Source organism: Chelon labrosus (assembly GCF_963514085.1).
Source record: "Chelon labrosus genome assembly, chromosome: 13".
In the NCBI taxonomy this organism is placed as follows: domain Eukaryota; kingdom Metazoa; phylum Chordata; class Actinopteri; order Mugiliformes; family Mugilidae; genus Chelon; species Chelon labrosus.
The window spans coordinates 7244661-7265869 of NC_140346.1; the positions used below are offsets into that span (position 1 = coordinate 7244661).

Here is a 21209-nt window from a genome sequence, read left to right on the forward strand (position 1 = left end):
ATATAAATGTATTTATTAATACAGAAGGAAAGTTAGCTGATGTTTTCTTGCGTGCAGCTTTGATTCAATTAATCTGTCTTTGACCAATTTGTCAGGGGTCTCATCTCCTGCTGGGACACATGCTGGGTGGGAATGACGGTTCGCAAACCCCGCCTAGCGGGCTCCACGTCAGTCACTGACCGGGAGTCCATAAACGAGCGCACCCAGTGATCACACTGACTGACTCTCGGGTGAATGAGATAAACAAAGAGCCGGCGACTTTTCAGGAAAACAGACAACGCTCCTCAAACTCCTCGGGAACATGGACACTGGTAGGCCGAGTGCAGCTCTCTACTATTTTAGTCGCGCTGTGCGGTGTCGCCGGCGGACGGAGCGCTGTCTGTATTTGGCAGCTGGAAGATGATAGCCGAGGGTGATAGCGGGCTAAGTTAGCATTCACTGCGTTAGCATGCCAGCCTGCTAACGCGACTTTTACCGTCGTTTTCTCCGCCAGGTTGACAGTTGAAGCCAACACCCTGTCCGCATGGCATTGATGCCCAAGGCGAAGATATAAGACGCTAACACGCCTCAACGAGTTTGTCAAAATCTCTTGCCAGCTTCAGGAACTGGGAGTGTTAGCCTATGTAGCTAGCTCATCCAGATTGAACTGGGAAATATGCCAACCTGTCAAACTATTTAAAGTGATAGAGGTTCGTTTTAGCGGTGTTTTGTTCAAGAAGCACACTGTCTACCCCAAAAGTAAATAGTTTCGTAACTCTTTTAACATGTTTTAACAGTGACCCGTGCTGTCTAAGTTAGCATTGAGCCGGCCAAAACCAGTTGTGCGGGATTGCTTCCTACTTCGGGTTTTATAACTCATTTTTATGTAGGGAGGCAAAGGTCTCGGCTTTGCACTTTTATCTGAGACCTGTTTTAACTAACTGTTCTCACCCAGACAGCAAAGACCGTCCCTTCATTTTAAAACTCTGAATTATAATGTGGATCTAGATAGTTATAACGTGATTTGGACTGAGGACTCCAAACAGCCCTCCACTGTTGCACTTCATTACTTCCTGTACATGGAGCAATGATGAGCATCATGAAGTTCTTAGCTAATGTAAAGCCAGATTTATGTCTAAATGTGCCAGTCACCCTGGCTGCCTGTGCTTGGCCTCTTGATAGAAAACCACTGTGATGTCTGCGCTCACTATTCACTTGTTGAACAGTCCGACTATCTAGCTAACTGACCCTTTTTGCCCCAACACACTAGATATGCATGCTTGAATAAGTTGGTGTCAGTTTAAAGCTGACTGCGGATACTCAGTTTCAGACTGGTGGCTTAAAATTTCCACTTCCATAGTCATTAGTGTCAAAACGTTCAGCTGTTGCGCCATAAGGAAAACAGCGGTACACTGACATGAGACCCCATTGCAGACCCGCTCTCAAAATATTCCCGGCCGCAGGCTTGCCACAGCTTTATTTCTTATAATAGGAGCATATGACAGTTGACGAAGTTCGACACCGTCCTGATCTGTGGCTGCGTTTCAGCTTTGTCTAGATGGAAAATAACAGAATGCAGCTGAGAGAGGGTGAGACGGAGAGGTCGGACTCCAGGCAGAGCATGCATGAATAGGCAATGTTCCTCTCAACCTTTAATTGCGCTGCACTATTATTTGATGGAATTACAAACTACACACCAGTGCCAGGTTGATTCTGTCAAAGTTGGGCTAGACAAGCATTCCAGTGTGTTCCTCTCACGGATGGAGCCAGATGAGTGATGGCAGCCAGCTCCGGTCAGCCTGCAGCTCCCTCGGATCACTTATAAGTACCACGAAAGCATTCTCGATTTAGCCCCTGTTTATTCCTACTCTTTCTGTTTTCCCTATATGTTCTTTATCAGACCGCTGATACTAATTGGTTTCAATCTCCTTGATAGGCTGTGAGTCAATGTAATGTATATATTGATGGCAGAAAAAAGGAAGCACCAGACAGCTGGAGTATTCAATAAATAATGTGCTGTTGGTTTATGACTATTGATTTGGAATTTTCCAGGCATTATTGCAACATCTGAGTGCATGAGTGCTCGTAAGTCACATCTTAAGTAGGAAGTGTGTGCCTAAAGTGGATGGATGAGTCATGGGAATTGGAGTAGTAGGAAATTCCTGATCTTAGGCGTGGACATCTGACTCTCCGACTATTGCCTTTATGCGATTAACTTTAAATGTGCTTGCCATTCCTCCATCCATTCAGCCGTGTTCTTTTTGCCATCCCCTTCTTGTTTCTAAAGGTTTGAGTCAGGAGAAGGTTTCCGCTTTTATTAAGCGGCTGCGGGCCGAGCCACGCTACCTCTTGGCCCAGAATGTGTCAACCTGCATCGACCCGTTGGAGGTGTGTCTGCACCGGCAGACTGTCCAGGATACTGTGCACATCTTCCAGCACTCTATCCCCACAGAGGGCAAGCCCGTCACCAACCAGAAAAACTCAGGTAGGCGGCTACACTCATGATTGTAACCATAACTTCCACACTGAAATACTACAGTCTGGTCATCAGCATATTGGTCCCATCAGCTACATTGTATGGTACAAATAATTGCCCATTACTTCACACAGGTGAGTGAAGTTATTTTGAAGTAAATGGGTCTAAAAATATGTCTTGACAGGAATGTGTCATTTCAAGACAGAATGTGACTGTTGACATCCAGTTAACACCTTTTATTTTATTTTTTAATATGTTAGAAGAATGAAATATACCTTTCATGGAAGTTGATACACATTTCATAAAGCATTTTTTTGTGATTACTGCTCTCTTTAAACCTACCTCCCTTGTCACTTTGGCTGTCATCTAGGATTTTTGTACTAGAGTTAAAAAATTACACTTTTCCATTCCCCCAGTGCTGTTTTTGTAGCTCACACTGAACTCTTGCACTGACGACTCCTGACATGTTCATGGTTTGACAAAAATCTTGTTTTGGGACATGGATTCCACTGCCTCCCTACGTCGACAAGTGGTGGTGGTGGTGGTGGAGGAATGACTTATGTGTTGCTGGGTGTAGTGCGGGCTACAAAAGATAATCTAGCCTCAAAGTAGATTAAATGTCTCAGAACAGTCTAGTGACGGATGTGCTTTAAGCATCTTGAAGACAGTCTGTGTTAGCGGCATTCCAAGGCAGACTCTAGGTAGGAAACTGACAAATGCATTTATCCTCCCCCTCTGATGGCCATTGACGCACATTTATCTCAGAATCCGATGTAATAAACTTAAAGTCATCCAGCTCCTACATCAAACTGAAAACAATGAGGTTTGATGGACATCCACATTTGTTAACCTTGTTGCCATAACTGCATAGGGATTATTAAACCACCATTTAAGGTCTCTAATAAACAAGTGCGCTCCAGCTTTATGTGTGAAGCTAAGTATGTAAAGATACATGTCTGCACTAAGATGCACTACTGTTGCTTGTGCAGTCACACATTAAGTCGTTACTAATCAGTATATTTTTTGGAATCTGTCCTCTTTCCGTCACCAGGGAGATGTTGGATCTTCTCGTGCCTCAACGTCATGCGGCTTCCCTTCATGAAGAAGTTCAACATAGAGGAGTTTGAGTTTAGTCAGTCGTATCTGTTTTTCTGGGACAAGGTAAGACACGCAGTCATCTCTTCACCGCTGTTTTTTTTTTTTTTTTTGTTATCGTTTGCTATCTGTTTTGCAGGCGGGACACTGCACGTGTGCACTGATGCAGTGTTAGTGTGCAGCACTATTATGCAGCTCTATTACTATACAGTCATTGTCCACTTAAACCCCTCTTTTGTGTCTGTGGTCAGAGCTCTTGCAGGACTGACGTCACACCTCGCTAAATGTTTATATCGCTTTGTGTCTTTGTCCGCTTGCGTGTTTAGGTAGATGGTCGTTCTGCCATTAATACGCCTTTGTGCCCGGGAGTAGGACTAGTTCTAAACAAGGAAACAGTAAATGTCGACCACTAAGAATATCCTGCTCTTAGCCAGTCAGTTATTACATTACATTACATTAGAGGTGGGGAGTTGTAAGTCGTTTGGGTCGCAGTGTGTTCATGAGCAAATTACACACCTTACATTCCTCTGAATGTTAACCATTTAAATAACCCCATGTGTTCCTACATTGTCTTGTCTTGTCTGTGTAATTAATTTTAAATTAAAAAATGTTATACTTTTGGTTTCTGGTTTCAAGTAACATGTCCATCACAGCTTTTAGAGGTTGCAGTCTTACTAAGCCTTACTCAAATCTAAAAGTCTCCATTGCACTTATCTGTTTATTTACCACATCCCCCTGTTGTGTTTGCTCTCTTTTCTACAGATTGAACGCTGCTACTACTTCCTCCAGGCCTGTGTGGACACAGCGCAGAGGAAGGAGCCAGTGGACGGACGCCTGGTCCAGTTCCTTCTTTCCAATCCAACCAATGACGGAGGACAGTGGGACATGCTGGTCAACCTCATTGGTGAGTTCACGTCATGACTTATAATCACAGTAGCTCAATGATTATAAGGAGTGATTGTGTAACGTGTGTGTTCTTAATGTGTTTAATGTTATACGTAGGAAATCTAACTGTGCTGAACTGTACTGGATTCAAAATATTATGTGATCCTGTCTTCAGAAAAGTATGGCGTCATTCCAAAGAAATGCTTTCCAGAGTCGCACAGCTCAGAGGCCTCACGCAGAATGAATGACATCCTCAACCATAAGGTACGTTTCCCCATTTCTTTCTGTTCAAACTCAAAGCTCACACAGGGAAGCCATCAGGACGTCATGCAATCAGTGAAGCAGTGGTGCTGACTGTTGTTTGTGTCTCATGGTGTGTTACAGCTGAGAGAATACTGCCTAAGACTGAGGAACATGGTGGCCAGTGACGCTACCAAAGCTGAACTGTCTGATGCTATGGACACCATGATAGAAGAGGTAAGACTGAAAGTACACTTGTAGTTGTTTTCTGTTCATGTTGGACAATCTCAGTACAGGAAGTTTCCCAGGACACCACAAACAATTTGAGGAACTTGGGAACATAATTCGTATTTGAACAGAGGAAGTAGACTAGATAGAGTCCCTTTAACAAAATGTAACTATTCCCAGTCCAAAAGTATAGCAGCTATCACGGCAGACTTTGCAGGGCTGATTGTCCTTTACCAAGTGTGAGCACCGGGGCAGATAGAATACTCCAGCCCTGTCAACTTTAGCACCCCTCCACCTCCAAAATGAAACGGGTTTTGGATCTGAAATGTGTGATCAGTGATTGTGAATGCTAAAGCCTCTGTTGTGGAGATGCTGACACACAGTTGACCACTGTTAACTGAACGCTGTAACTTTCAGGCACAGTTTCTGTTTGTGTTCACACTTATGTGTTGCCCCTGTCTTTGACACTCATCCCTCAGCTATGTTGAAATGAAATGAAAATATTGACAATATCTCCATTTCAAAAAGCAAAAGAGAATCCTCTCCCAGAACTTTAATCTGTCTATGGGTTTGTGAATTTTGCCGATTACTGCTTTATTCACAAATAGAGGAAGCATTGATTGACCCTGGTATCAAAGGACAACGGATTGACATTTCTAGCAATGTTTGCTGACTTTCAAAAGCAGCTATGTTTTTGTCTGCTTCTTGACTAGGCTAATAGAAATTAAGCTTCATTTGTTAGCTCAATTGTTTCATAATGTTCGGGGCACCTCATCCAAAATACAATAACTAAAAAGATTTACGGATGGGTGTTGGATGAAGGGTGGAGTTTGGTTAGATTTTTCAGTGGTAATGGAAATGCACATAGATGTGTGTAAAATAGAGTAAAGGTTTCCACTTCCATTCATGCGGGTCCATAGTTTTGTGAAGCAGGTTGGTTGGTAAGAAATAAGAGATCCAAAATGACTCCCTCTGTTTTGCGAACACAATATAATATATAGTGGTCTGTTCCGTTAGTTATATGATGTAATTATCACAATGTACTGTTGACATGCTGAAAATCTTGACAGTTTGTTACATTGTTCCGTTTTTAACCAGAAGAGGGAGCTGTCAAATAATACATAACTGAGACGAACAATGTCGACTCAGAAATGATGCCTTCTAAAAGCAGTCTGCATGTATTCAATGTCCGGTGAACGGGTGAAAGGCTTAATGTTAAGGTAATAACTATTACTAACATTTAAAGGGATGAAACAAATAATACAGTAATACTCGTTTGATTTTAAGTGTCTCGTGTAAAGCATTTAGACTGGATGATGAAATAAATTTTCTTTATCACTAAAATATATATAGAAATCCTTAATTCAGATGGTGTAACTTGTCATTTTATATCAATGGATAAACAGTTCAGAGACATGCTAATAAGTAACACTGTAGACCCTCAAGTGCTTTCACATGTGTTGCTGAGAGAAAACTATCTTGTTTATAAGGAAAATGGAGCAAACATTTGTTTACACAGCTTACAGGTTTAATTAATGGGGGACACTGTCTAGCTTAAACAGTACTTGCAAAATACCTGCATGTGCTGCTTGCAGATGCATGGTAACATTTATGTTTTGTGAATGTTATTTTGTTTCTTTTTTTTTTTTCATCTTTTAGGCGCCAAACATATTCAAGTTTCCTAATGAAACATGTACAGCATGGTATGCTGTTGACAACGCAGACAGTGTAGTATACTTTGAGTATACTTTGTATAATTTGGGTGTGAAACAGGCACTCATAATGTCTGGTATACAAAGTGTTTAAAAGACAAATCACCTGCACCCCACCCTAGATGTGACGAAGTGGAAGATAGAGATCTTGTTTATGGAACGGTCACATGAGTGATGCTGGACAGTATTTGCATCCAAAACAAAATTACAGCGTAACTGGCTCTAATGGAAAAGGTGACCATGTAAACAAAATGGTCACCTTGTGTACAACATAACAAGTATAACTCATTATGTGCAGTTACTGTCATCATTCAATGAAATAGTAATGTTTTTTTTGTTTGTTTGTTTGTTTTAAGCCTGGGCAGTTTGCCCATGTAGGTGTCAAGCTGTATTCATGCTTCCTGTGTGTGTATGTGAGGGGCCAGTCAATCAACCTCCCATTGAGACAATTGCACACAGCACAGGGGTCTGGTTAAGCAGCCTTTGTTGTCAGCTGTTTGGTTGTATTGTGCTGGTTGCTTGTTTAAACAGTCGCTTGTGTCAGTGGATGCCCGGCTCTCACCACACACACACACACACACACACAGAATTGTACATACACAAACATATGTTGTGCAACAGTAAAGACTGCTCCCGCAGCACCGCACGACAGTGTGGTGGGAGGCGGAGAGTTGTCGGCATGTTTGTTTGTCCACCTGGAAGTGGTTTGTTTTGTGAAACACCACTCTGTCACGGCCGGTGGTGATGGAGGATTTGGTCATGTGAAAAGAGCAGCCAGCGCAAAGAGAGCCACATTGTTAACGGATATTGTAGAGAGTGTATTTTACCTGCATCATTCTAATAACCGTCACTCACAGCATTGCAGAAGGTCCAGCTACTAAATATTTGGCACCAAAAGCACAAATTATTATCAGTGTATCAGGTATTCGTGTGGAGGATTCACGCCTAACTTCCAGCTGATTCAAAAATGGAGCAGGATAGAGTTTGATTGGAGCTGAAGCAGACTGCTGATGCACAAATGGGTAAAGTAGCTATAGAAACCAAAACCATTTTTCTGCCAGGCTGTAAAAGTTTTTACATAGAGTTCTGTTAACTGACTTGCATTTGGAGCCTTCATCAAGTGGCCATTTGAGGAACTGCACTCTTCATTTTTCACGTCCAAAGGTTACTACTTGTATACACTGTCACCAACGTCACCGTCACCAACCGAGCCTTGATCTCAAGCATGAACAATTCTTAAAAACAAAAGTTAACTTTGAATTGGTACAGAAAGACAACACACCAGCTGCAGCCATCCCCAGCAGGATGCAGCCTGACACAGACACACACACTAAAACGGTCCAGGAACAAATCAAAAAACATGAAGAACAGCACAAGGTGTTGACCTGGCCTCCAAATTCACTCGATCCTAAACTGATCAAGTATCTGTGGGATGATCCACAGAGGCTCCTCCCCTCAACCCATAGGACCCAAAGGCCCCCACTAACAATATTCTGTTGCCAGACAACCACAGGACACCCTCAGAAGGTCCATGTCCATTCTCTGATGAGTCACAACTGTTTAGGAGGCACAAGGGAGACCTACACAATATTAGGAAGATGGTCATAATGTTATGGCTGATCGGTGTAAGTAAGAACACATTTGTGCCGCAGTTATTGTGAAATTACATATTTTTTTTATTTGACTTACACCAGTACACTGGCTGTTCTGGTCTACATTTAGATTTTCCTCTGCCTTTAACAGCCTCAACTGCTCTGTTGCATATTAGCTCTCTAACTTCAGATGACTGACATCTCGTTAGAGGCTATGCAGCCCATTAACAGCGCTGGCCATCAAGAGCTCACGCAGAACAGGCAGAGCTTGTCTGTCAAGTGTTGCATCCGATTTCAGTTTATATTAGTATTGTGGTGTTGCAGGGCTTTTTTTGTTTAGCAGAGCACATTTAGGAGTTGTTTATGTAGATTGGGTTTACAATTAACTGTTGATTTCACAGATCATGAAATACATCTTATGTATATTTCTTGGCTTACGCACGTTGGTTTTCCCACAATTGGTAAACTAGTGTTTCCTCTACATTTTCACATGCACTTTCATCTACGTGTGTACACGTGTTTCTCAGGATCAAAGTGCCGTGTCAGTCCTACTTTGGTGTGTGTGGAAGTGATGCTGTCCACCCGCCCTACGTGGCAGCTGTGATTGTGCCCTGGTCTTCATCACACCAGCCCCACACACACTCCTGTGACAGGCAACCGGGGTCAACATCTCTGCTTCCACTTACTGTACCCAGGGTGCACTGAATTTAAATGAATCGCTTTGCGTGTCAAGAATCTATTCTTTTTGTTAACACTGGTCAGGTGCATTTACAAGCTCATATCAAACTCATAACATTTATCTAAGAAACTTGGCAAAGGATGTTTAACCCACTTCAACGTGCACCTGTGGTATCGGTAGGCAAACCACAGCTGTGTACCGTGACGGTTTGTATTTATAGACGTTGCTAGGATGACAATATCCATACTCTGCTTGGATGAGGAAGAGCAAATTAGTTACAAAGCCAGTCGTTCTCTTTCATGCTGTATCGGATGTGCTCCTCTTCTATCACTTATATGGACAATTAGACTCCTCACATATACACAAACATAAACGCACACAATGTGCGCAATCACTGGGGGCTGTTCATGCACATGCAGTATCTCACACACATGAAACATACACAGATGGTATCCCTCACGCCACGACTGCAGCCTTTCCATGCTCCATTGCGTCATGGAATCAGTAACACCATGTGCGGTTCTGGTCTTGGCTTTGAACACAGAGAGAGTGATTCTTAAGACAAGTCTAATTTATGAGATGGCCATCAATTCACAGGAGAACCTTCTTGCTGTGGCTCAGAGGCCCGGTGCTGCAAGCTGTTGGCTCTGTTGATTTGACGTTCAATGTGGGTGGGTTCCTGCGTGCGTCTCATTGTAAGGAATAGTCTTGTAACGGCGCAGTTCTGAATGATCCACTCGCATTTCTAGAATTTTTTTGCACAATTGTAAGAATTTAACAATGGCCACATGTGTTGCATGTTTACAAAACATGGAAGTTTAATCAAAACCTCACTCATTTTTATCCAAACTGTTTGCATGGTGTCATTTGCTTACACTCACAAGTCCAGCTTCTAGACAATAGTTATAAATTTACCATGAGGTGCATGTTTTTACTCAATTTGGATTCAGCAAGATAGAACCATTTTCAACCTGTAATTGCTGTGTGTCTTAAATATCTTGGCTGCATATTACATTTGTATTATTGTCATGGTATTTATTTTGAAAGCTACATATTTTTTCAAGGTGAAAATTAATTGTATTAAACATGTACACCAATTTCATTACTATAAAATGTATACACATCACCTACCAGTTCATTAGACAACACCTTGCTAGTGCCGGGTTGGACCCCTTCTTGTTTTCAGTCTTCGGCTGCTGTGCTTCTTCTTCAAAGTCAGACATGTTGTGCTTTTAGAGATGGTCTTCTGCATTGATTGAAACAAGTGGTTATTTGAGTTGGTGTAGTCTTTCTCTTGGCTCCGATCTGTCTGGGCATTTCTCGAACCTCTTGTATCAACAAGGATACTTTCTGTTTCCTCTGAAAACCCTAGAGGTGGTTGTGTGTAACAATCCCAGTAGAACAGCCGTTTCCGAAATCCTCATAGCCGCCCGTCTGGCATGCACAACCATCAAACTTCCTTAAATCACCTTTCTTTCCCATTCTGATGCTCGCTTTGAATCTCAGCAGTTACTGTATACACCTAATGTGCCAAATATAATAGATTGGTACTATACTCATTAACTGAACTGATCAGGTAGAAGTCATAATTTAATATACAGTGAAATAAGATGGGATGGAATTGGAGTTTCACTCCGACAAATGAATTAATAATGCAACGACAACTCTAACAAATTATTATTTCTCTCATTCCTGCATAAATCAGGTTTAGAAAATGCTGGGTGGTATCTAAAATGTGTTTGTTTCTACTGGAGTAAGTAAAATTCTCATGCATTTTGGAACATACACACAGGCTGGACAACTGGTTCTGAAAATGAAAATGAAAATTGTCTGTGTGTGTTAGTCTTAACTCCTGGTGCCAGTACAAATAGGCATAGGCTTTGAGTACTGAATTAGGGATTAAAACCTAGAGTCATGCAAATTAAATGTGTTGGATCTGAAACACTAGCAAATATAACTAGCACAAAGAAAACAATATATCAAGTGTACAAAGGTGTTATTATAACTGATATTTCCGCCTCCCTGTTGTTTCCACCTCTCTGTATGTGTCCTCACCCTTTTTTCTCTCTCTCTCTTTACCTGTCAGTCAGGTGTATCTGTCACTGAGGCGGCAGGTGTTTCAATATTGGTCCTGCTCTGATGTCACTGGCTGTTTATTCTCTGACTGAGGTCTCTCTGTCAGCCCAGCGTTTCCCTCACACCTACTTTATTTGCCATGTCAGGTGTGACGAGTGGGCACAAGGCTGCTGACCTGGCATTAAAGGGGAGACGTACAGGGCAAATAAAAGAAACATTGTGAACAAAGTGGAAAGGTTTAACGTTACCAGGAAGAGTTGTTATTGGAAGAAAGAGACAGAAAGGAGGAATGAAGAGAAAGGGGTGTGGATCGAGGGATGGCGGAGGTGTCTTGTAAAGGTACAGAGGGCATCTGGGCAAACAAAGACCAGACGAGGGGATGGACACTTTGGCATGTCGTCTTGGCCGCAGGGCAGTCTAAACAAAGTAGTTGACTTGGGAACAAGGTAGTTTGAACAGATGCCTTTGTTGACTCAGCGCATATGTGTATTTATGTGTGTCTGTACTTTTGCGACTTCACGCATTTCTGTAATGAAGAAGTGGGTTGATTGTTTGAGTAAGCCAGACTTGAGTTTATGCATTTTTGTGTGTTTGTCTCTGTACGAGCACTACTCACTCTGGACTCTCTGTCTATTTAACCGAAGGCAAGAATGTCATCTTTATGTATGGGGTATTTACTGTGTGTTCACGAAGCATGGGAAACTGCTCCTGAGGCTGCTACATTGCTCCACGCCAGGTCAAACATAGTCATTGTTTCAACTCTATATTCATCTAGAAAGAAGGTTGATTCCTCTGAATATCAGTGGAACTAGGCAATACAACTTCTGCACAAAAGTGTATAAATTTGTCCTTTCTGACATCCATAGTTGGAGAGACTGATGAATCACTATTCATCGACACAATCAGGACAACACTGTGTGTGCGTAGTGCCCTCTGTGCTGTAGACCCGCTGTACATGTGCATCTGTTTTTTGTCAAACTAATGTATCACTGTCTAGTCGTAATTCTTTTATCTTCCACCAACAATTGTCCGCGCTGCATCTTAATTTCTCAGTGCCTTCTTAATCGCGTTTGAAAGGAAAAGTACGCGCCGAGTCCTTGGAAAGGAGAACAGTGGATGAAAGAGGTGAAAAGCAAAAGGGGGAAATTCCAGAGATAACTGTATCAGAGGTTAGAAGGGCCAGATTGACAGACGGCCCAGTCCAAACAACCCGATTTAGCCCACAGGAACTTGGTCTGAACCTCCGCGCTGCAGGAAGACACACATGGTGGAGGGGAAAAGGGTGTGGGCAAATGGAGGGATATGAAAAGACAGAGGGGTGGGAAGCACTATAGAGGGGAAAATGTAGGGAAACTTGAGAGAGGTCCAGATACTGATGGATGAGGGTATGCAGGGACTGATGAGGAGGTGAAGGGGTTATATGAGTGCACATATGACAATAAATATAAAGTTCAAATGTAACTGCTCAGTTTGGCTCCCAGCGGTTTCCTTCTCTATGCTGACCTTGCTCACATATACACATTTAAATCACAGCTGGATTTTTATAAAACAGAGATTATATGGATTGTTCATCACTCTGAAATATGTTGGCTGATGGGTTGATGGTGTCTCATAGCCAGCTTTGTAATGTTTGAACCTGTGTGTTGTGCAGGTGTTCCGGGTGGCCAGTGTTTGTCTAGGCAGTCCTCCTGAAACCATCTGTTGGGAGTACAGGGACAAGGATAAGAACTTCCATCGCATGGGACCTCTGACTCCCCAGGAGTTCTACAGGGAGCACGTCAAACCCTTATACAACATTCAGGACAAAGTAAGTGACTCCTTAGACACAACAGATAGACCTTGTAAACCGCATTATGTGAAGCTGTACTCTCTCTGAGCTTGTATGCAACTCCCTATCCTCAGGTCTGCCTTGTAAATGACCCTCGACCCCAGAACCCCTATGGGAAGCTGTACAGCGTCGAGTTCTTGGGTAACATGGTTGGAGGTCGCAGCACGCTGTACAACAACCAGCCCATCCAGCTGCTTAAAAAGGCTGCGGCTGAGTCCATCAAAGACGGAGAGGTATGCTGGGACAAACCCGCTTGACTGTAGACACAAGTGTGTGTGTCTGGGCACTTTGCGTGATTGCATGTGTGAACTTGACAAATCACAACTACTCTTTTTTTTTTTTTTTTCTCTCTCTCTCTCTCTCTCTCCACCCCTCCAAGGCTGTGTGGTTTGGTTGTGACGTCGGGAAACATTTCCACAGCAAGCTAGGCATTAACGACATGAATGTGTGAGTATAATTCAGAGATATCTGCTGTGCAGTCAAATAATTGAAAGGATTTGATTATAAAACAGGGAATTAAAAAGGAAACTAAAAAGACTGTTAACAGTGTTAAATGTACACATTTTTCTATAACTCAGAGTGTTGAAGCCATGTATTAGGTTGAGTTAAACTTTGTGAAATGTTGTTTGACCGCGTGAGTACATGGATTTTGTTCTTCATCACTACACTGGAAGTGCATCAGGGAGGAATAAAGGGGATGATTATGGCAAGCCAAACCTGTTTTTATGTTGTTTTTTTTTACTTGTTTTTTTTTTACTTGTTTTTTTTTTTTAATCGATTTTGCCAGCGAACTGGTTAACTTCTTTCTGTATCCCAATTTCATCTGTGCCACATCTTCACATGACTGACCCAGACTTTATGAGGTGAGGAAAAGTGGCTTGTCTTTGCCCTTCAAGTGCAGCTGCATCTGCGTCTGAGTTGCTGGCGCCAGGCTTAAATTTTCCAATTGAACCAAACCAGCATGGTGCCGAATGTCTGGTATCATCTCTGCTGAAGCTCATCTTTCAGACAGATCTCTTTTTGTGCCTGTAGATTATAATTGGAATGAGGCTCAGGCTTAACATAGCCTGATTTCTAGTCATGCTTGAGATGGAAATTAAAAGGTGAGCTGTCTTTTAGCTCATGCAAAATCCCAGACTTATGAAAGCAGAGCTTTTGGCTTTTTATGGTCACCACGTCTCTTCCCCTGCCCCACCAAAAATAGATTTTAGAGTTGCTGGAATACAATACAGGCTACCTGTGGATTTAGCCAAACCTTGCCGTTTCTCTCAGCATGAATGTACTGAAGGTGAAATCGGGGACAGAGTTTAAACTTCTTATCCCCAGATGAGGGAGGATAATCTGATCTTGTGTGTGCATGCAGGTTCAACCATGAGCTGGTGTTTGGAGTTTCAGTGAAGAATCTTTCAAAGGCAGAGAGACTGATATATGGCGACTCCCTCATGACCCACGCTATGATCCTCACTGCTGTCACAGACAAGGTACGCTCACACAAACATGACACGGCAAGTATGCAGGTTCTTTGTAAACTCGTGCATACGTACATCACATATACAAACGGGCCAACAGGGATACACACACACACACACACACACACATTCAGAGTTTCACAAGGTTTATTGCATCAAAGTCTTGCTGTGTGTTTACACTTCTTTAATCCGCTGCAGTTTTTCATAATGCTGTCAATTTCCCCCCTTGTAAGTAACCCCAGCTGTGAGGATACTTTCTTTGCTCTCAAATGTGGTTCTCACTCTTATCTCCCCATCATCTGTCTCTTGTTCGCCGTCTCTCAGGATGGAAAAGAAGGCTATGAGAAGTGGAGGGTAGAAAACTCCTGGGGCGATGACCGTGGGAACAAAGGTAACGCACAACACTATTCCTGCAAAAGTGTAGGAAAGTTCCTTTTAATGTGACTATTTGCTGATTCCCTCCAAAATAGTCGAATAGTAAAATTACTGACATGCATTTCCAAAACTTCTTTGGTCTGGTGATAAACCAAAATCTTCCTGTTTGTGTCTATTGAATTAAGACCAGATTACACAGAGAAGTTGCCCTGTGTTGCTGCCTTATGAACTTGTAATTGTCTGTGTCCTGTTTCATAAAGACTTGCAGACACACAGGAACAGCTGACCTTACTGTGTTTTTACTCGGTGCCTCTGGGTCCAGATGTAGTTATTGAATGAGTTCATTCTTAAGACCAGAAAAGTCACAGATCGAGTTTATTGAAAAGATTAATTTCTACCGTCTGCAAACAATTGTTATTGTGTTTAGCAGTTTATATTTTGGCAGAGGTAAATAAAATTGGATGGAGCAGCATTGATAATAAAGAACAGTGGTATCTTACTCAAAAGTCAGCAATGCCAAGATGGTTGCTGTAAATCTATGAGTGCAACATCATCGGAATTAAACTTGATGGGAAATATTTGCTTGGATTTATTTTGCTCCTTCAAGCGTATCATCTAATAGAAACAGCTCTGAATGATTAGATTTAGCCTTGTATTTTAGTTGGTTTGTCCTGACTTTTAGACTAGTGAAGACTGATGATAAAACACAGACTAGGCAAGGTAAATATATCGCATAGGACATTTTTATACATAAGGGATTAGGGGAAGTTTTAAAAAAAAAAAACATTAAAATCCTAAAAAAAACACGAACCGTTAAGAGCAGAGTCATACATACTGAACATTGAGAGGCTGATGGTTCATGTGGTCAAATACAGTCTCGTGTATTTTGTTCTTAAGCTCTGCTTGAGAGATTTATAGACGGCTGTAAACTCTATTGTCTAACATAATGGAAACCAGTGAAGGCTTGGAACTTTTGAACCTGACAGTTTAATTTTAGTGTTTTGTTTTTTTTTGAACCACAAAAACAAAATTAATCTAACAGCCTAAGTCAGTCTTGGCTAAACTATCAAGACATTTTTATCCATCAGGGAAAAATGAAGTAAGGATGGTTGGTTTGCCTTTATGCAACATCCCTGACAACACAGCAGGTACTCCCCACCACTGACCCAGACTACCGTTATTATTCCCTCTTCCCTTTCATCATTGTTTCTCATCTTCCTCCGACCCGCTCCTCTCCATCTCTGAGCTCAACATTCCATGGCAAATTATAGGAGAGTATTTCAGGTCAGTTGTGCACTGTCTGGCAACACACACATTCAGTACAGGATATATATACACACACATACTCACAATATTTGCTTGAACCCGCAAACCTTAGTTACTATTGGGAAAACATGTGAAAACCCCTCAGTCACATCAAATGTATTTCACGCATATCTTATTCCATAAACACCAGCAGATGGGGGAAGGCCAGGGCCCCCAGCCTGTCTGCAGCCAAATTAATAAAGTTTTGAGAACAAAAGTTTGAGGAGAGGAGTTCGCTTGGGAATCCGGTGGCTTTGTTTGTTTGACAAAAGCTGAAGGGGGGGAAAAAGAGGCACAAGCAGAGAGCGGGAATGGAGAGCAACCATGAGAAAGCAGAGCAATGAAGCTGAAAAGGAGAAGTAGTACAGGTAGAAACACTTCAAAAGATGTAAAAACAAGGACAAGTAGATGTTCAGATGATTTTGGAAAAGTGACAGACGCAAAATTGGCTGATGTAGGGAGCAGAGAGAGAAAGTTGACTGTGTTTATAAGGTTTCTAAAGACTTTATGTCTCCCTTTAGGCTTTTTAATTTTCTGCCTAACCCTGAAGGAGTCCCTCATGTGAGGTTTAACTTTCTGTTTCCACCGTCTTTAAGCACTCGCACAGCCGCTGTTGCGGCTCCGGTCTTGCCACAATTCATATTTTTACACCAATTAAGACAAATGTTTGGCAACACACTCTGAGGTTTTATTTTCAGACATTAGCCTGAGGTTGACTCCTTAACTCTAGTTATGACTTATGTGCTTAAGGCCTGAATAAATCTGACAGGGAGAGAGGGCAGTTTCCTGTTGTTGTGATTATAGTGTTCAGTAAACATGAGAAGAGATATTAACTAACATCATCTCCTATTAAGTTGGAATCTCTGATAAGAAGGATTTTGGTCCAGTTGCTGACCTGTGTACGCATCCAATATGTATAAAACTTTATCCAAACTTGGTACTTTATGTCAAAATCCTTGTCACTTCCCTTATTTTGACAATATTTAATGAAGATTGGGATTTGTCTTGGCCTGTGATAGCTCCGTGCTGTGGATTGCTGATTCAGTTGAAGTACAAGATTGCTGTTTCAAAGTCCTCTGTCTGCCGCTGCATCCGTCTGTCTGAGACAGGACAGTCAGCCTATCCCTAAAAACAAATAACACCCAACATTCACACACACACATACACCATGCCACCCAACACGCTGGTTCCAGGAAGCTCACATCAACACACACCGGGATACCGCAGCGAGAACCAGGCAACATGCCATCTAAGATTTGCGTACTTGGAAGAACACAGATACACAGTACCCACGCCATCCCAATACGTTGTTTTGAACTGTGGCACGTTCTTGCGGTTGCCCTGTCGTCTTTGATAAGTCAGCTTTACAGTGGGAGGGATGCTCTTGTTTGCTCAACTCTGAGCGTATGAAAAGAATAGCTGGAGGGAAAGGTGTTATCTAGGAACAAGAAGAGTTGAATAGAATAACTTCAATGTACTATGTGGTTCTCTTCCCATATGGTCAGCTTAGAGCTGGATTTGAGCTGCTCTGGTTTCAGTCGTCATTATTTATGCGGAAGACACACACACACATACATACACACACAGACAGACATTTTTCATTTAATTAATCATTTCAGTATGGGGCTTCATCCTCTTCCAAAAAGAGATCCGGTTATCCTAACATTCCTCGAGTCAATGTAAGTTCAAGGTACACTTTCATAACCACCACAGACTTGGTCATGTTGGCCTTGTATGACTACATACTCAAAGAGAGAGAGAGAGAGAGAGAGAGAGAGAGAGAATAAGACGGACATTGTTTAGTTTTCATCAGGGTGGGCGTGCACAGTTGATAGGCGAAGTGTTGAATGCATACTGCACTGTAGGGTGAGGCAATTTGAACCTTAAGCGGCGGAGGTCCGTCTGGTCCAACACCCTTCTGCCTGTTCAAACAATAGAGTTTAGTGGTAAAGGGAACTTAATAGAAATTGCGTGCATCAACAGTGTATGTTTGACTGTTCTGTTGAATTGTTCTTCCTTTCCACTCCTCCCTTTTAGTGAAAAAGGAGAAACATTAATCAGTTTAATTTGAGACATAATGTGTTCTTAAATAAATACTTGTGTTGTGACTTCTGCGAAATAATAAACTGGCTTTGGTCTTTTTCTTCAAATCCCACTATTGTAGGAACGACAGTGCCTATAAAAATATTTTCTTCTTTTATTGTTTTTATACACCGCTCAGGCATAACATTAAAACCACTGACAGGAGAAGTAAATAACATTGACCATCTTGTGACAATACAATGTTCTGCTGGGAAACTTTTGGTCCTGGGATATGTGTGGATGTTACTTGGATGTGTACCACCCACCGAGACCAGACCAGACCGCCCCCCACCCCATGGCAATGACACTCCTTGACGACAGCAGCCATCCCCAGCAGGATGCAGCCTGCCACAGACACACACACAAAAACACTGAGGGAACAACTCAAAAAAACATGAAGAACAGCACAAGGTGTTGACCTGGCCTCCAAATTCACTAGATCCCAAAGTGATCAAGTATCTGTTGGATGATCCACAGAGGCTCCTCCCCTCAACCCATAGGACCCAAAGGTCCCCACTAACAACATTCTGTTGTCAGACACCACAGGACACCCTCAGAAGGTCCATGTCCATTCTCTGATGAGTCACAACTGTTTTGGAGGCACAAGTTAGACCTACACAATATTAGGTCATAATGTTATGCCTGATCAGTGTGAATGGAATCATCGTCAATATAATTTGGTCTTTTTAACAAGAATTTACAACAAAAAAGTGAAAACGGGTTCCTATAAAATAATGTAAATTAATTAATGTGCAATGTAAAATATTTGAGTATTTACCCCTTTAATTCAACAGAGGTCCGAGCAGTGAAATGGAAATCACGCGAGTGCAGTGAATGTGTCTTAAGTGGCTCTAGCATGGAGACATCTGTTTCTGGAAGGTCCAGTCACTGGTTATTCAGTATACCATGAAGACAGCAAATTTAGGAACACTCCAAGCAAATTCCGAGAAAAGGTTATATGAAGAGTATAAGTCAAGTGATTGATACAAAAAGTCAGTGAATGGAGTTCAGTTAAATCCATCATGAAGAAATGGAAGGAGCATTACACATGTGTAAGTCTGCCTCGAGAAGCCGTCCTCACAAACTGAGTGACTGTGCAAGAAGGAGACTAGTGAGGGAGGCCACCAAGACACCTGTGACTACTCTGAAGGAGTTAAAGCTTCAGCAGATGAGATGGGAGAGACTGTACACAGTAATTGTTCTTTACCAGTCAAAGCTTTAAGGGAGAATGGCAAAGCGATATTAAATCTTGACTGGAGTTCACCTAAAGTCATGTGGGAGACTCAAAGGTCACAAAGAAAACGATTCTTTGGTCTGATTAGACCAGAGCGAAGCTTTTTTCCATCAGACTAGACACTATGCTTGCTGGACACCAAACACCAAAAACAGTAGGCCATGGACGTCTTGTCAAGGTAGAGGAAAAAGTGATTGTAGCAAAATAGATGGAAATCCTTGCAGACAATATGACTCATTTTAATTTTACAGCAAGGCAATGACCCAAAGCATACAGCGAAATCTACACAGACCTAGTTTAAAGTCAACAAGTGTCTGAGTCAACACTCAGACTTCAATCCAATAAAGAATTTGTGGCTGGTCCTCAAAGGGCTGTTCATGTCCAATCCCCGTGCAACCCAACAGCTTTACAAAGAATAATGGAGTAACATAGCCGTGTCCAGATGTGCAAGCCTGATTAAGACCTGTCCACACAGACTCAGCTGATGCTCATTACATTTATAAAGGCAATAAACCAGCCAAACGCCCCAGAATACATTTTAGAGGAACAATATTGGAAGGTTGCATTTTAGGGAAGAATATGAGACGGGGAATCTTTCTCCTCAGGAAGTGTTGCAGACTGTTCTTATAGTACACCCATGCTCAATCAGCTGAGCTTGTAAAAAAGAATCCTTAAAGAGAGAATGGGTAAGGTAGGATCACACAACCATGATGTTGATCACTTATTATCATAGTACCATATTCTTTCAAGGCTCCAGTGTTGCCAAACTTGGACATTTAAGTCACAACTTGTACAGGAACAGTATAAACTTAGTAGATGGTAGGAGATCGTACATTTCGCAGTTGTACTATAGCCTATGTAGTGTTTCCATTTATTTCCATGTGTCTTACTAACATTGTTTTTTTCCCCGGTTAATAAGTGTCTGAGAAGATTTCCCGTCTTCTAGTGAATTTGTATTTTCAGTAATAAAAGCAACATCTGTAATCTCAGTAGAGCAGAGGTTTCTGGCACAACTACACTTCCAAGCTATATGTCTGTATATACTTAAGCAACATTTGCTAGTGTAGGAAACAACTTAAACCCAAAATAAAAACCATACTGATGTTTTTTTGGGGGTGACACTAATGAAGGCTACAACCTGAAACGCATTAGTTTAGAAATATAGTTAACATTGTTAAGTGTCGTTGTAATTTGTGCGTATTACGTTTATATTTGATTTGCAACAGTGTTATTTATATGGGGAAAAATATGTTTCAGTCTTCGACAACTGATCGGTTGTCTTCCTGTGTGTCTCTGTAGGCTACCTGATCATGACGGATGACTGGTTCTCTGAGTATGTGTACGAGGTGGTGGTAGACAAGAAGTTCCTCACCTCTGAAGTCCTGGAAGTGATGCAACAGGATCCTGTCGTACTTCCTGCCTGGGACCCGATGGGAGCCCTGGCATAACTACAGAAATCCAGGTTTTAGCCCTAGCCTCTGGTCTATTTGACTCCGCCCTAATCTTCGGCTGCTTTTACCTCTCCAATATTACCCTGACACCTCCTTCCAAAACAGCCTGTTCTTCTAGAAAAATAATAAAGATTTTTTTTTCTTTTTTACTGGACTGCCTGTGTCGTTTGTGTGTCTTTATTTATTTTATAGTTACTGGAGGTTTACACAGGTTAACTCATTTTGTAAGTCCATACGCAAGGCAGCATTGCAGAGGATGTGTAATTGTAATCTGAGCTGTGAACACTGTATTCTCACAAATATTGCAAAGTCATTCAGCGCTGCTATTTAATATTTTTAGATTAGACTTAAGTAAATGTTTTTCACTTCTGCGTGCATGTCTTCCACCAGGCCAAGATCTCGTACACAGACAAAACAGGAGGCATTTACTCTTCTTAGAATAACACTTTAAGGCTTTCCAGTAACACGCAATCTTCTCATAACTTCCTCTCTTTGCAATCAAC

The 21209-nt window shown here is 41.9% G+C and overlaps 1 protein-coding gene across 1 annotated transcript; it reads left to right on the forward strand.

Moving 5' to 3' along the window:
• Nucleotides 1-25: 25 nt before the first annotated feature.
• blmh (bleomycin hydrolase) lies at nt 26-20855 on the forward strand. The gene is made up of 12 exons (XM_084558885.1): nt 26-311; nt 2267-2464; nt 3507-3616; nt 4313-4454; nt 4611-4699; nt 4820-4912; nt 12614-12769; nt 12865-13023; nt 13170-13237; nt 14154-14271; nt 14584-14650; nt 20555-20855. The coding sequence occupies exons 1-12, from the start codon at nt 302-304 to the stop codon at nt 20701-20703; spliced, it is 1359 nt and encodes a 452-aa protein (XP_084415011.1). The 5' UTR covers nt 26-301; the 3' UTR covers nt 20704-20855.
• Nucleotides 20856-21209: the final 354 nt, after the last annotated feature.